The 16,886-nt window shown below is 45.0% G+C and overlaps 1 protein-coding gene across 1 annotated transcript; it reads left to right on the top strand.

Annotated features, from left to right (window-relative positions):
• The first annotated feature begins 526 nt into the window (after positions 1 to 526).
• Positions 527 to 16,886, top strand: Phax (phosphorylated adaptor for RNA export). Its single transcript, XM_052155708.1, has 5 exons — positions 527 to 750; positions 3,062 to 3,651; positions 7,067 to 7,187; positions 10,880 to 10,963; positions 16,094 to 16,886. The coding sequence occupies exons 1-5, from the start codon at positions 655 to 657 to the stop codon at positions 16,361 to 16,363; spliced, it is 1,161 nt and encodes a 386-aa protein (XP_052011668.1). The 5' UTR covers positions 527 to 654; the 3' UTR covers positions 16,364 to 16,886.

The raw sequence follows: 16,886 nt of genomic DNA, 5'->3' as shown, positions 1-16,886 counted from the left end.
ATGTATGTATGTATGTATTTAATAAAAGAGATTCAGAGCTCATGGTGTAGAGGCATGGCAGTATGTAACATGATTATTTTTTTGCAAAATAGAGGGTCAAATTGCCCTGGCTTCCACCAACTTAGGTTAAAGGAAAAATAAACATTAAAAGGAGTGCTTACAATAAAGGCCTGTAATTAACGGCACTTTAATAATATTTTAACCGTGATTAACCAAGTACCCTGGGGCAAGGTTCCATTTTAACATCTCTGGAATAAGGGTTTAGTTACTTTAGCCTGAGGGTAATTCAGGAAAAGCGGCTGCAGCAAAGGCTGGCCAGGACCACAAGCCGGCCAGTGACCATTATGCACAGCGAGGCTCGCCATCGCGGAGAGCGGAGCTCGGCGGTGAGCAGAGGTGGAAGCGGAAGAAATAATAACAACAACAAAGCAGCCGGAAGGCCTGTGCAGAGCATCCGGGTGAGAGGCAGGAGGTCAGGGCGGAACCCGGAGAGGTGGCGTCGAACTCGCCTCCCAGCGGTGAGTTTTTGTGCCGGCGCGGCTCGCCCGGGGCCTGCCGCGGGTCCGCCCGCACGGGGGCGCTGGAGCACCGCCCTAAGGCCTTCCTCCCTCCTCCCGCCGGAAGCGCTCTCCTGACCCTGCGCGCCGCGGGAAGATGGCGCTGGAAGCTGGCGACATGGAAGAGGGGCAGCTTTCCGACTCGGATTCCGACATGACGGTCGTACCCAGCGATAGACCTCTGCAAATGGCGGTGAGCGACGGGGCGCGCGGGAGCCGGGGCTGGACGCCGGGGAGGCGCGGCCGCGAGGGAGAGGCGCGGGCGGTCTCGGGATGCGCGGAGGAGGAGGCCGCGGGGCCCGGCCGGCAGCTCGGCCCGGCGGACTGCCGCACGGCATCCCGGAAGAGGCGAGCATCCCTCTCTGGCGGCTCCTTCTTCGCCAAACTTCCCCGCTCCTGCACAGCCGCCCCGGGAGAGAGGGGTTTTGTTTGGTTGGTTGGTTTGGTTTTTGTTTGTTAGATTTTTTTTTTTTGGTCCAGACGTAGACCGTGGGGACGGAGACATGAAACTGCTCATTTTCGCCATTAGTGGCTAAGGAGCTCTTGGCATCCTCGGGCCGGGTTTTTGGCGCTTCCCCCACCCACCTTCGAGCTCAGCCTGCTTTCACGTGCAGCATGGAGGCAGCAGGCTTTGTTTCAGCTGTCCGGGGTTGTAGACATCACCTCGCTGTTGTAACCCAGGCCGCCCTGGTACTTGAGCTGTGCTCCTGTCTTCTTTCATCCTCCAGCCGTGTTGGGAGATCACAGGCGTGCAGCACCGAGACTCTAGGCAGTTTGCTAATTTTCCGAGACTTGGTTGAGATTCCTGTTACTCCCTCAGGCGGCTTTCCTGCCAGTCCACCTGCGCTTAAACCTAGGTTCCGTCGCGGTGTGCAAAACGATGAACTGGGTTTGGTGTCCAGGTGGAGTTGGCATGGCTCGCCACTGAGGGCTGGAAGGACATGATGGATGCACACATACACAGTACTTAGTGCACACCGTAAGGCCTGGCCAGTGTTAGCAGTTACTACTGGAGGAATTCAACAAATGCTTGGTTATGTGTTTAGTATAAAAAAAGCAAAGACTGGGGACAAAGAGTTAGAAGAAATAAGTTCAGGGGCTTTATTGCATAGCAGGGTGTGTATTTCAAAATAGCTGCGAAAAGGAGAGGTGTGTAGCTCAATTAATTGATAGAGTGCTTGGCTAGCATGCAGGAGGCCCTGAGTTCAATCCCCAGTACCCAGAAGCCAAGTGTAATGCACACCTGTACCCCCCCATAAGAGGATTTTGACTCTTTATCATAAAGAAATGATAAATGTTTAAAACGTTGGGTATTCTAACAGCCCTAATTTGAGCATTATGAAATGTATACATGTATTGAGGTATCATAGTATACCTCATAAATTTGGGTAGTTACTACGTGGCAATTTTTTAAGCGATTACCTTCACATGTAGATGTCTTAGAAAATAAATACTCCGTTCTTATTTTTAAGTTCCTTAAAAATTTTTTTTGCATTAATAATTTGGTTAACGTAATGCTGTGAAATCTGAATTTTTAGGGTTGTTTGTTTGTTTTGAGGCAAGGTCTCCTCATGGCCCACAGTGTCCTCAAAACCAAGATCCTTCTGCCTCAGCTTCCTGAACTCTTGATCACAGGTGTACACTACTAAACCTGGTGAAACCTGCAGTTAAAACTAATATGTCTGGTATTCTCCCCAATAGGTGCTCACCATCAGATAGATTGATTATTTATTTATTTATTTATTTATTTATTTATTTATTGTGACAGGCAAGGGGTGTACACTCAATAGCCTTGGCTAACCCAAGAACTATGTAGCTCTGGCTGGTCTTGAACTCACAGAGATTTGCTCTGATTTGCTAGGGTGCTGAGATTTAAGGCTGTGTTCGCCAAACCCTGCTACATCATCAGATCTTGGAGGAGCAGCCACAGAACCACATAAAAGAAATTGATATATCCAACTAGGAAATATTTTTGGAGAGAAAGATGACAGTTTTGTTTGTTTTTTAGTATTTATGTATGTGAGTACACTGTCTTCAGACACACCAGAAGAGGGCATCCGGATCCCATTACAGATGGTTGTGAGCCACCATGTGGTTGCTCGGAATTGAACTGCTCTTAACTGCTGAGCCATCTCTCCAACCCCAGTACAGTTTGTCTTAACTGCCAGTCACAGTTACTGTGTATGTCATTCTCGTGCATCTTTGAAGATGAGAAGTAAAAGCTTTAATAAGGAGATCTTTCAGAACCAAGTTAATTGAATCTAGCTTTCTTTTGAGCGTGATTGTTGGATGCTCCAGTTAAATCATTTCTCTCCTCTTTTCTCCTTCACAAGGTCTTGCTGTGCAGCTTGGGCGGGGGCCTGTACCCACTGTGACCTAAGTTGTCCTGATCCTCCTGCCTTTGGATCACAGGCACGCGCAATACCTACGTCATTATGAATAATAGTCGATGGTGGGTGGCATTAATGTCCTGTGGAACTGACTGTCATGTCTTTCACTTGCAGAAAGTCCTGGGTGGGGGCAGTGCTGCCTGTGCACCAGTGTCAAATTATCGGACTGTTAAACACGTGGACTCGAGTGAGGAGAGCCTAGATTCCGACGACGATGATTGCTCTCTTTGGAAACGTAAGCGACAGAAGTGTCATAATCTTCCTCCCAAGCCAGAGCCTTTCCCGTTTGGACAGAGTGGTCAGAAAATGGCTCTCAACGGCGGAAAAAAGGTGAACAACATTTGGGGTGCCGTGCTGCAGGAACAGAATCAAGATGCCGTGGCCACTGAGCTTGGCATCTTGGGAATGGAAGGCACCATCGACAGAAGCAGGCAGTCTGAGACCTATAATTATCTGCTTGCTAAGAAACTTGCTAAGAAGGAATCTCAAGAGTATACAAAAGAATTAGACAAAGACCTAGATGACTATATGCACGGTGACAGAAAACCAGGGTCAAAGGAAGAGGAGAGCGGGCAAGGTCATCTCAAGCGGAAACGGCCTGTCAGAGACAGACTGGGGGACAGAGTAGAAATGAACTACAAAGGCCGCTACGGGATCACAGAAGAGGATGCTCCCGAGAAAGTGGCTGATGAGATTGCCTTCAGGTGAGCACTGGAGCATATAGCTCCACGAACAGGAAATAAAATAGATATTAAATGTATCCCTTTCTGGGGTTTTGTTTCGTTAAGATGGGGTCTCTATTTCCTGGAGCTTGCTAGGTAAGGCTGGCCTCAAACTCTCAAGGGAACCACCTGCCTCTGCCTCCCAGAGCTGAGATTAAAGATGTGAGCCGCACCTGGCTGAGGGGTTCGGGTCGGTTTGTTGGTTGGTTTGTTGGTTGGTTGGTTTTCCTTAATGGAATTGACCCAGGGCATTCTTGGCTCCGAATGCGTCTGTGTCTTTGGAAAGGTAACTTTGAGCTCAGGTGGTACAGTGCTCGCCTGACAGGTGTGAGACCCCGAGTCCACCCTTAGCCTCTCATCACTGTGGCACATGCCTGTAATCTCAGCACCATGGAGGTGGAAGGTCAGAGGGCCGAGGCCATTCTCAAGCACACAGGGAGCTTGGTGCCAGCCTGGGCTAGCCTGGGCTAGATGAAATACTGTCTCCAAAGAAAGAAAAAGGTGGGGCTGGCAAAGTAGCTCAGCTGGTAATGGCACTCGCTGCCCAGCCTGCTGTCAGTTTGATCCCTGGTCTCACGGGAGAGTAGAGAACTGACTACTGTAAGTTGTCTTCCGACCTCCACATCGGCGCCACGGCACAGCTCCCCTACCAAAGAAAGGACAGAGAGAGATGGGTGGGATTTTTCAGTGTAATATTTGAAGGTGAAAATAAAATGACTAATACGTTAATATGAGAATCACTCATTTAGTCACATGATAGCCTTTCATTTTTCAGGTGTTTCTCCTCCTCCCCCTGTAGAGGCAAATTTATCCAGTTTTATAACTGTTGCTTTATTTTTTTTTTTTCCCCGAGTCAGGGTTTCTCTGTGTAGCCCTGACTGTCCTGGAATATTATTATTATGTTTTAAAACAACTGTTACTTTCCAAACCTTTTCCCTCTGTCACCCAATAAAATCCTTAGTGTCCACGTCCATGTATCTATTTACTATTAGGATCCCTGGTCTCCTTCCCACACAAGCATATTTTACTTCTGTCCTTGTAAGTTAGCCGCACAGATTAGCCATGCAGTTTACGTTTCTATGAAATTTCTTTTTCTTTTCTTTTTCTCTCAACAAAGGGTTTTTCTGTGTAGCTCTGAGACCAGGCTAGCCTTGAACTAACTCAGAGATACACCTGCCCCTGCTTCCCAAGTGCAGGTAGTAATTAATGGCCTGCACCACTATGCCTGGCTAGTTTCTTCATTTGTAAGATCAGCTTATGTTGTAGCAGGAACTAATTGATGGTTTCTTGGTTACTCTCCTTTTTTTTTTTGAGAAGGTCCCTGGAATCCAGTGTGTAAATTGTTGCATTGTTGAATGAACCACTGAGCTCAATATGTAGACCAGACTGGCCTCAAGCTCACAAGATAACTGCCTGCCTCTGTTTCCCAAGTGCTGGAATTAAAGCTGTGCACCACTCAGTGTGCCTACTTACTTTTTTTTACGTGAGGAGTGTTGTTTTGTGTGTGATTTGGGGGTTTAGGAAAGGTTTCCCATAGCCCGAGCTGGCTTCAAATGTACTATGTGTAACAAGGCGGATCCTGAACTCTGTCTGGTCCTTCTGCTTCTGCCTTCCGAGGGCTGGAATCACAAGCATGCACCACCATACTGACTGACTGACTGCGTGTGTATACATTTGTGTGGCTCCAGACTGGATGGACAATCTACGTTTATTATGAATAATGCTATTAAAGAACCTTCGCTTGCAAGTCCTTGATCATATATTTCATTTCTTTTGAGTAAATAGAATTTTTTGGCAGGTACTAAATTGACAATTCATGCATTTTTCACAGGTTCAGATTCTAATTAAGTTTTATTAGCTCTAAGTCACTAGTCACATATTTATTTGAAAGTGGGTATTGGTGTTAGGGAAACGAGTGTTTACTTTTTAGGCAACACCAGTAGTGGTTTATTTTGGTTTTTATTTAATATTCAAGATGGCTGGGGGCTGGAAGATGGTTCATTGGGTAAGAGCACTGGCTGTTCTTTTAGAGGATCGGGTTTGATTCTCAGTGCCCGCATGGCAGCTCAGAGCCATCTCTTACTCCAGTCATCCTCGCAGTCAACCCCCTCTTGGGCTCTGTGGCCACTGCTTGCATGTGGTGCACTGTATACACGCAGGTAAACACTGGCTGTCCTGGGACCTGAGCTGTAGACCACGCTGGCCTCGGCTCAAAGATTAAAGGCCTGTGCCATCACCACCCAGCAATAAAATCTTAAAAAGCGTTAAAATCAGGTCTAGGTTTCAGGTCCAGTTGTAGGGGATGTGGTGGCCTCTTACATGTATGAAAATGTTAAATAGAAGTTTGGAATTTGTATTTTGGAAAGAAATCTAGAATTAGAAGCCAGTCTTTCTTAGAGATAAGCATCATGAGGCCAGTAGTTGCCTGCCTTGCACAAGGTGCTGACTTTGTGTCAGACCTGAAGTGGAACCCTCCGCCTGCTCTTCCTGCTCTGATGGCTTTTCTATGGTACTGCATTGCCTCCAGTGAGGAGAAACCAAAGTCCTGGGTCTGCAGTGTTTGCCTTCAGCTCTGGGGGCCATGGCTCTCTCTGTCTGACACCATTAGAAGAGTTACTCAAGCTGCCTGCATTTTGTTTTGTTTTGTGGTTTTATTTTTTGTTTATTGGTTGTTTTCTATTGTTGTCGCTGTGTTGTGTGTGGTTTTGGTTTTTTTGTTTTTGTTTTTTTCCGAGACAGGGTTTCTTGGTGTAGCCCTGGCTGTCCTGGAACTCACTCTGTAGACCAGGCTGTCCTGGAACTCAGAAATCCACCTGCCTCTGCCTCCCAAGTGCTGGGATTAAAGGCATGTGCCACCACTGCCAGACTGTGTGTGGTTTTCTAAAGAAAGAGTTTCACTGTGTAGCCCAGGCTGTCCTAGAACTCACAGAAACCTGCCTGCTTCTTCCTCCTGAGAGCTTCTATTAAAGGAAAGGCCACCATGCTTGGTGTCCCTGTATTTTTAATCTCTAAAGAGTGAAATGAAAATAACACGTGTCTAACATTTGAAAGAATTGACAGTTAAGCATAACTGAAAACATCCTGTGTGTGTGTTACTTGTTTTGGCAGGAGTGCATGGAGTTTACCATCCTTACAGCTAGAGTTTACTCACCTAGCTTCGCACGTTCATTTCTCTTCAGAATCGCCATCATCCAGCACAGCAAACGAAGAGCCTTGCTTTAAGGGTTAATGTGAAACTGGAGGTTAACGTTAATCCTGCTGTGTGACTGAAGATGGCCGAGATTCCACGGTTGATGGATGGAGAGTTAGGAAAGCAGATGTTACCAGTAGAATTTGGGTTCTAGATGAGATTAAAGTAGATTTCAGCAGGTAGTAAACATGCTTTGTGTTCCGTCAGGTTACAGGAACCGAAGAAGGACCTGATCGCCCGAGTAGTGAGGATACTGGGGAACAAGAAGGCCATTGAACTTCTGATGGAAACAGCCGAAGTTGAGCAAAACGGTGGTCTCTTCATAATGGTGAGGCTGCTTTACTATTTCTGCTTTTGTATTACCATCTGGCTTTTTTAAAGCATGAACTTGACTGTCCGTGCCCTGTGCCCCCACCCCCTCCTCCCACAGTCCCTTTCTGATGACAGAGAACGAACGAACAGCCCCAACTAGCCAGACTTGGAATACCTCAGCAGTGCTGGGATTGCAAGCATGTGTCATGCCTCTTACAGGTTTAATTTTTTTATTTTATTTTATTTTATTTTTGGTTTTGTTGAGACAGGGTTTCTCTGTATAACCCTGACTGTCCTGGAACTCACTCTGTAGACCAGGCTGGCCTCGAACTCAGAAATCCGCCTGCCTCTACCTCTCAAGTGCTGGGATTACAGGTGTGTACCACCACGCCCAGCTACAGGTTTAATTTTAAGACAGCTGTCTAGAAGGAATTAAAATCTCAAGTTTGAAGGATTTCGTTTTGGAGCACAACTTACTGTGATTTAGGTAAATTATTCAGTTCCTTGTGTCAGTCTCTTCATGTAAAAAAGATGAATCCTATGCTGTAAGAATTAGATGAGATAGTCCTCATACGGTGTTAGCTTAATGCCTGGCATTGGTGCGAGGCTAGCCTGATTTACAGAATAGGGCCCTGTCTGGAAAGCAAAACAAAACACTTGTTAAATTATAGAACCCAAATAGGGGGTTGGAGCGAGAGCTCAGTGGTTAAGAGCACTGGCTGCTCTTCCAGAGGTCCTGGGTTCCTTCAAACACTAGTAACTATATGCCTCACAACCATCTGTAGTGGGATCGGATGCCCTCTTCTGGTGTACATGAAGACAGCATACTCATATACGCAAAAGTAAATCAGTAAATCTTAAACAATTAAACCCAACAGAGCTGAGTGTGATGGGATGTGCCTGCAATCTCAGCCTCTGGGGAGCCAAGGCAGAAAGACTACTGAAGATTTCAGGACAGCCTAGGCAAAACCCTGCCTCAAAAGTAATAGCTCGCCAATAGATACACAGTACAGACGTGTGTATTAAAAGTGAAGGGTAGCCGGTAGGAAAGAAAGATAGCTGAAAGGCCCTGAGGGGGATAGCACTAACGGGGAGGGCGGGGAACATCACTGTCTCCTCTCTGGCAAGGCCAAGGGCAGCAGCTCGCAGAGTGTGGTTTTCCAGATCCCATCACTTCAGCTTCCCTGGGAAGTGAGGATGGGATGTGAGTGTCTGCCTTCAGCTTGCTACTCTTGATCTGTAGCGTGTTACCCAGTAGGCACAGCACAAGTAACATAGGTAACATGCTATAGGGATAGAGAGAAAAACCTACAGGAGTGATAGCATTGTAGAGAGAGCTCAGTGGTTAAGACCTCCTAGTGTTCTTGGGAGGGCCCAAGTTTAATTCCCAGCACCCATGCAGGATGTGGTATGAGTTAGGGAATCCATTGCTGTTTTGAAACACCATGACCTAAGGCATGGGGAAGAAAGAGTTTATTTGTCTTACATTTCCGTTGCTGATTATCACTGAAGGAAGTCTGAACAGAAATTAAGACAGGGCAGGAATCTGGAGGGAGGAACTGATGCAGAGGGATGCTGCTTACTGACTGGCTCGTCCTGCTTTCTCTACCAGACCAGGCATGGCACTGCCTACAATGGGCTGGGCCTTCTCCATTGATCACTAATTGAGAAAATGCCCCACAGCTGGATCTCATGGAGGCACTTCCCCAGCTGAAGTTCCTTTCCCTGTGATAACTCCAGCCTGTGTCATGTTGACACACAAAACTAGCTAGTACACAGCCCATAAACTTAAATTATAGAAGTCATCAACAAAACAAGATAAAATTAATCATATATTTATATTTTCATTTGCTTGAACATGAAGTTAAAGATTTATTAGTAATGTAACTTTTTAAAAAGTGTATAATCCTGTGATTTAATAATACTGGCCTACTGAATATTGACATGAACAAAATTCAAGGGCACTTGGATATGTCCTCTTTGAATGTTTATTGAATGCCTGCTTTGTACTGAGAGGTGTTGAAGACAAGAAAAACTCAGTTTATTGTAGTAATTATAAAGGCAGGCATGGTGACACGTGCCTATAATCTCAGCAGTTGAGAGCAGAGCAGAGGATCACTGAGCCTGCCTACCTAGTAAGTTCCAGACTCACCAGCGGACATACTGCGGCCTGGGGGGGGGGGAGAAGAAAAGAAAACAAACACAAAAACAGCCTTTGAGATGGCCTGGTGGGGAAGGCATCTTTCTTTTGTTTTTGTTTTTTGCTGCCAAACTTGATGGTCTGAGTTCCATCCCTAATTCCATTCTCATGACCAGCCAGGAGCTTCTCAATTGTTCACTGACCTCCACACCCATGCATGGAGTGCATGCCTCACTTGAAAACAGTAGTGTAATTTCTTGTTTGTTTTAAAAAGAATAAGTAATTATAATTCAAGCATATTAGAAATTATATACACTGGGAAAATAAATAGATCGAAGGAAGGTAGAGGGAAAAGGACAGAGAACTGTAGGTGGTCAGGGTAGAGGGCTGAAAAGACAAAGCCATAAAGACTGCAAGAATAGGCCGTGTGTGTGTGTGTGTGTGTGTGTGTGTGTGTGTGTGTGTCTGTGTCTGTCTGTGTGTGTGTGTGTGTAAACTCTCTGCAGTTCTCGAATTCATAATCTACCTGCCTCTGTTGGGATTAAAGATGTGCACCATTACACGCAGCTGAGTCATTTGTATTCTACCATGGTGCAAATCTTGAGGTATCTCTCTCCTTTAGCATGGATGACTGTTTAATAACTCCAACACAATTATTAAATATCCCATTTTATCTTTTTTGGATCGATGTAGTAGTATGTTGATTATTTTTGTGTACATTTAGCTCCATTTCTGAACTCTCTCTTTTGTCCCATCAAACACTTGTTTTACTTCATTACTGCTCCTTTTCGTTTTGTTTTGTTTGTTTGTTGTTTCATTTTGTTTTTCGAAACAAAATTTCTCTGTGCAGCCCTGGCTGTCCTGGAACTCACTCTGTAGACCAGACTGGCTTCAAACTCAGAGATCCATTTGCTTCTGCCTCCCAGTTGCTGGGACTAAAAGTGTGCACCACCATAGCTGACTCGTTTTAACAGTCAGAATCACGAGGCTAGATAGTTAAGAGCACATAGCAGCTCGCAACTGTCTGTAATTCCTGTCCCTTCTAAAGGTGACGCATGGGGGTACACTTGGTACCCACACTTATATGAGGGCAGAGGACTTATACACATAAAATAATATCTTAAAAAGAGGCAGAATCCAAGTGGCTCAGTGGTTAAGAGTACTGACTGCTCTTCCAGAGGACCTGTGTTCAATTCCCAGCACCAACATGGCAGCTCACAACTGTGGTGCCAGTTCCAGGGGATCTGACATCCTCATATACATGCAATCAAATCACCAATGTTCATAAAGTGAAAAGGCAGAATCAGATCTGGGTTTCAAATGGCTGTCTCCATAGGTGTGCCTCTGTTCAAATATGCCCTGGTTCTTCTAAGAACCCCTGCTGTAGGAGCCGGGGTTGTAGCTCAGTGACTGAGCCCTTGGCCAGCATGGCACAGGTCCTGACTCCTCTCAACACTGTTACATAAATCAGTAATTAGTCTTCATATACAAAGTTGTCAAACAGGAGGTTTGAAATGTTCCCAGTTGCCTGTGGACATGTCTGGATTACTTCTTTCTCCCTTTTGTAGAACGGTAGCCGAAGAAGAACGCCTGGTGGGGTTTTTCTGAACCTCCTGAAGAACACGCCCAGCATCAGCGAAGAGCAGATTAAGGTAATGATGACTGTGTCCTTGGCTGTACGATGCATCAGAAAGCCAGATGTAGGGCCTACTTCTGTAATCCCAACACCCAGAAGCAGAGGCAGGAAGATGGCTGCATATTCCAGGAAGAATCCCATTTCAAAAGGTGGAGGAGAGCCAAGCCTGGTAGTACATGCCTTTAGAAAAGGAGAAAAAAATCCCAGCACTTGAGAGGCAAAGGCAGGCGGAATACTGAGTTCGAGGCCAAGCCTGGTCTACAGAGTGAGTTCCAGGACAGCCAGGGACACACAGAGAAACCCTATCTCAAAACCAGAGGGGAGGTGTGGGGGACAGGGGAGAGGAGGGGGGCCAATCTTCAGTACTTTATTAAGTGGATCAATATTGTCTTCAGTGAGTAAAACCTATGTATTTTGTTAAATTTTCTTCCCTTTGAGAGCCAAGATCAGCCTTTTTTACATTTTTGGGGTAGTTTTTCCTATTTAATGAGCATTTTAAAGACTTTATTAATGCTCAATTTTAAACACTAAATGGAAATATAAAATGAGTATATATTTTCAACAGATTCATAGTGATGACATTCTTAGTTTACGCTTGTTTCTGTTTTGTTTAGAAATAGACTACATAGTGATCAGTTCTGCTTATTTCTTTTTTCTCTTTTTTTTTAAATTTATTTATTATTACATGTAAGAGCACACCAGAAGAGGGTGTCAGATTTCATTACAGATGTTTGAGCCACCATGTGGTTGCTGGGATTTGAATTCAGAACCTTCAGAAGAGCAGTCAGTGTTCTTAACCTATGAGCCATCTCTCCAGCCCAAGTTCTGCTTATTTTAACAAGCACTTTTTTGTTGTACTTATATTTTCTAATACAATTTTTTATTTGAGGATTTGGCATATGCATACAGTGTGTTTTGGTCATATTCCCCCTCCAGCTCCTCCCAGCTCTTCCTAGCATGCCTGCCTCCTAGCTTCCCGACCTCTTGCTTGTTTTTAGTAATCTAGTCTCGTTAATGCTGCCTGTGGCCTGTCTACTGTAGCTTGGACAACCTACCAGAAGCCACATCCCCAGAGAAAAGGACTCTACTGACAGTCGTGAATTCCCAGTGACCCTTCAGCTAGGGGTTTTTGTTTGTTTTAGATTTTCCTTTATCTGTCTACTGAGTGCTTTACCTGCATGCATGCAGCGTGTGCCTCTGAGGCCAGAAGGAGGCATCAGATACCCTGAAGTTCAGCCACCGTGTGGGTGCTGGGAACAAAATTCTCACCTTCTGCAGGAGCCATTGAGCCCATCTCAACTAGTAGTTGGTTTGTTTTCAAGAAGCAGTCTCGCTGTATAGCCCTAGCTAGCCTAGAACTCACAAAGATCTTCTGCCTCTGCCTTCTGACAGTTGGGATTAAAGACAAGGCAAAGCCATGTGTACCCTCAGCTAGGAATAAGGCCTGTCTGCTGTCTGCTGCAGTTTTGACTGGCTCCATTTTGTACAGCTCTTCAACAAGTTACCTTACATAGAATACTGTGCAGTATTGATCTTTGGTACCTCAGCTTTTCCTTACATTTTTTATTACACTTACGGCATCTATATGCACATTTGTTCCACAGTTCCTGCAACATAGAGGTCAGAGAAGTTAATTACCTTTTCCCACCATGTGGGCTCCAGGGATAAACGCAGGTCATTGGGCTTGGTGGCAAATACCTTTACCTGCTGAGCTGCCTCTCTGGTCTTACTCTCTGTGGAGGCAAAAGCCTCACTGTAGTCCAGGTTGGCAACTCACAGTCCCTCCTTAGCACCTGAGTGCTGGCATTACAGAGGTCTGTAATTACAGGTGTCGGCTGCCACACCCAGCCTCTGACGCCCTTTCATTTGATAACTAGGGAACATGAGTTACAGTTAGCATTTGTGACCACATTTTAGAATTAGCTTCTTACATGGGAAGCATCCAAGCAGCTATTGTCCGTGAGCAGCTCTGCACTTTTATTATGTCGGTGAGCAATAGGGATTGGGGCTGATTGATGCAGGCTGCTTGCTAGGCTGCATGCCTACGTACACCAAGCCTTGGGTTCAAGCCTCAGCACCACATAAACCAGGTGTAGTAGCATGCCCATAGTCCCAGCCTTTGAGAATAGGCAGAAACAGGATCAGAAGTTCAGGGTCATCTCTGGCCCTATAGCAAGCCCTAGGGCAGTAGATACCTCTCTCAAAGTGGGGTGGGGCTTGGGTGTAACTATGCTAGCTGGGCTGGAGAGATGGCTTAGCAGTTAAGAGCACTGGCTGATCTTGCAGAGGACTTGGGTTCAGTTCCCAGCACCCACATAGTGATTCAGAACTGTCTGTGACTCTAACTTCGGGAGCTCTGATGCACTCTTCTGACCTCTGTGGTGGTCACCAGTCACACATGTGACACATGTACAGAAATACAGGCAAAACACGCATAAAAAGTATTTAAAATCTTTTTAAATACTGGTACCAGACAGAAGCCATTTACCTAGAGCTGGTTCCTCTTCTGAATATAGTTTGCATGTGCTTGATGGTGTGTTCTTCTCCCTACCTAAAAATGCTGGCTTAGGCTGCAGAGTTGGCTCAGCACTTAAGAGCACTTGTTACAGAAGACCAGGTTTAATTGCAGCACCCATGTTGAGGTTCGCCACTTCCTCAAGCATGTGTTGTGCACAGACACGTGAAGGCAAATGTTCATCACATAAAATAATTAAAATAAATCTTGGAGAAAAAAAAAACAAAACCTAATAAAAATCCACTTTTTCTGCTCTTCTAGCAGATGGGGTATTTTTTATTTTTTGTTTTCTTTTAATCTGCTTTTGAGATTCCTATAGGAAATGTATTTTCATTCTTTTATTGTACATCTGAAATTTCTGGTTCCCCCTTTTTATTCCTTATGGGAGTTAGGTTTTTTGAGGAAGACAGATTGTGTATCTCCTTGATGACACAGCTGTTGAGCAGTAGAGATTGTGCTGTAATGTTCTTTCCTCTACTGTAATCTTGTGGGCAAATGATCATCCTCTCGGTACACACTGGATAGCAGGGTCTTACTTTCAGAAACTAGATTGACAAGTGAAAATGATTATCTGATTTTACCAGTTAATGGTGACCATGAGCAGATGACTTGATCTCAGCCACCATTTTCTCATCTATAAAGTGAGGGGCCTTTGAGCAGGGGAGATACCTCAGTTGGCGAGGTGTCTGCCACAGAAGCATGAGGGCCTGAGTTCACATTCCCAGTATCCACATGAATATGCCTGCTGCCGGGTGTGGTGGTGCACGCCTTTAATCCCAGCACTCAAAGGAGAAGCAGGCATAATCTCTGGAGTTTGAGGCCAGCCAGGACTACATAGATTTGATAGGCTGTGTAAAGTCTTGTAGAATTTCTTAAGATTAGCAAACCTTGGGCTGGAGAGATGACTCGGGTTAAGAGCAGTGACTGCTCTTCTGAAGGTCCTGAGTTCAAATCCCAGCAACCACATGGTGGCTCACAACCATCCATAATGAGATCTGGTGCCTCTTCTGGTGTGTCTGAAGACAGCAACAATGTACTTAAATATATAAAATAAATAAATCTTTAAAAAAATTATTAGCAAACCTTATACCAAACATTCAAAACTGTATGATCACATACAGAACAAGGTATGTGATCAGCATGTCCTTGCCCTAGGACAAGTCACTTCTCTGTGTCAGTGGCAGGCATGTAACAGCAGCAATATGAAACAACTGACAGGCATGGAACAAAATGGCTACAGCTATGCTGGAGGGAGGGGACAGTCAGACCATAACACATGTTCGTGTTTGGGAAGAAATGCAAGGGTTTGTTGACTTTTGGTTTTGAGACAGTATCTCACTGTGCAGCCCCAGCCTGCCTCCCTCAGACTCACAGAGTTCTCCGTGCTTTGTGCGTGCTGGGGATTAAAGGGGTGCGCCATGCCCCACTTGATGAGACTTGCAGTGGTTGGTAGGAAGGGAACTCTGTGACCATTTGCTGCATTGCCCAGCATTACTAGTGAGAGGTTTTTTGTTTTGTTTTGTTTTGTTTTTTGTTTTTTTTTTCAAGACAGGGTTTCTCTGTGTAGACCAGGCTGGCCTCGAACTCAGAAATCTGCCTGCCTCTGCCTCCCAAGTGCTAGGATTAAAGGTGTGCACCCCCACTGCCCTGCCGGCTGAAAGCTTTTCTTCTTAAGATCAAGATACCTAATGCGTTTGTACATAAGATAGAAATGCATTGTTCCTTTTGAAACCAGGATATAATGACACACACCTACAATTCCAGCGAATGGGGGGCAGAATGGGCAGCCTGGCTACATAGTGAGTTCTAGACGAGTCAAGGCAGTGTAGTGAGACTGTCTCCTAACAAGTATATATTTATTTATATTGGTTTTACTCCTCACAATACATTTTTGATTGTCACTCTTTGGGATGGGGTAGCCATATACTACAAGTCATGGGTAATACATGTTACATGTCCAGCATGGAATTTCAGTAATACCAGTGTTAAGTACTATGCACCTCAATATTTCTGTTTATTTTATATGTATGAGAGTGTTTTCTGTCAGAGGCCAGAGCAGAGTTTCAGATACCCTAAAACTGGAGTTAAAGGAGATGTGTTGGTGTTGTAAACTGAACCCACGTCCTCTAGAAAATCAGTAAATGCTCTTAACTGTCATTTTTCTAGCCCCTACAATAATATTTTTAAGAGCTGAAATTATTACCTTCTGCAAGTGCCATGTTCTCAGATACACAGTCACTTGGTTTAATTTCTTAGCACGGGCAGTCATACATATATATAGTTAAGACATTTCAAATTTTATAACTTCACTTTTATTTTTCTGGTGCATACGTATGTGTGTGTGTATATGACCAGTTATAGTTTATTTAAAGTCTAAACAGGATTTCCCCGGGTAGTGTGGTTTGAAGTGTTGTGGTAGGATGAGCCTGGCCTACTTGATGGTAGACTGGTTGACTACAGCAGTCAGCACTTGTAGTGGGAACTGTATTCTGACAATGAGGTCAGCAGGATTTGTTTGTGAGAAATAGATGACTGGACTGTAAAGGCCTGACTCATAATATACTTGTAACAAACTTGTAATGGCGTGGTCTCTTGTTTGCTGTTTTTTTACCCATGTTCCTTTAATTTCAGGACATTTTCTACATAGAAAACCAAAAGGAATATGAAAATAAAAAAGCTGCTAGAAAAAGAAGAACACAGCTACTGGGGAAGAAAATGAAACAAGCTATCAAAAGTCTGAACTTCCAGGAGGATGACGACACATCACGGGAAACATTTGCAAGTGACACTAACGAGGCCCTGGCCTCTCTGGACGACGCCCAAGATGGCCCCGGCGAGACCAAGCTGGATGCCGAGGAAGCCATCGAGGTGGACCACACTCCGGACCTGGACATCTTCTAAGCATTCTGGACATTTTGAAGAATAAACCTTTGTTTTAAAAAAAACTGGTTACCATTTCTACTGAGGTTGCTTTACTGAGCACTGAAACTGGAGAAAGGAGCACTGTTTCTGTTCCTGCGCAGTAGTGAGGTTTGTGGGCAGTCGGGTGCCATCCCTTCCGCAGCAGTGTGGAGGGATGGCCGTGTGACGTGGACAGCACGGCTTGGTTCGCATTCTGCTGCATGTGCTGACTGTTAGCCCAGGTGGAGCTGTGACTGCTCTGTCCTGCACACTGTTTGATGCCATTAAGACACTTTGGTTTTCTGATTCATCTTTGTGGTGACTATGCTTTGGTTTTAACACATTCCATTAAAACACCCTGTAATATGTATAAATTGTTGAGCTGTTACATTCAGTAACGGGCAGGGTCTTGGTGTGGGCTGACCTGTCCCGCCTCGGCCTGAGCAGTGCTGAGATACTGACTCATGCCGCCGTGTCGTCTACTTTTGTGGCATTCTTTATAAAGTTAATTTATTTCTTCTTC

Source organism: Apodemus sylvaticus, chromosome 13 (genome assembly GCF_947179515.1).
Source record: "Apodemus sylvaticus chromosome 13, mApoSyl1.1, whole genome shotgun sequence".
Classification (NCBI taxonomy): domain Eukaryota; kingdom Metazoa; phylum Chordata; class Mammalia; order Rodentia; family Muridae; genus Apodemus; species Apodemus sylvaticus.
This window is presented reverse-complemented; position numbering and strand designations above follow the sequence as displayed.

Bases quoted from the DNA above. Each gene is read 5' to 3' on its own strand.
- Phax (XM_052155708.1), top strand. From the start codon at position 655: ATGGCGCTGGAAGCTGGCGACATGGAAGAGGGGCAGCTTTCCGACTCG. The intron at 3,652-7,066 runs GTGAGCACTGGA...GTGTTCCGTCAG, and splicing joins GCTGATGAGATTGCCTTCAG to GTTACAGGAACCGAAGAAGG. The intron at 7,188-10,879 runs GTGAGGCTGCTT...TCCCTTTTGTAG, and splicing joins ACGGTGGTCTCTTCATAATG to AACGGTAGCCGAAGAAGAAC.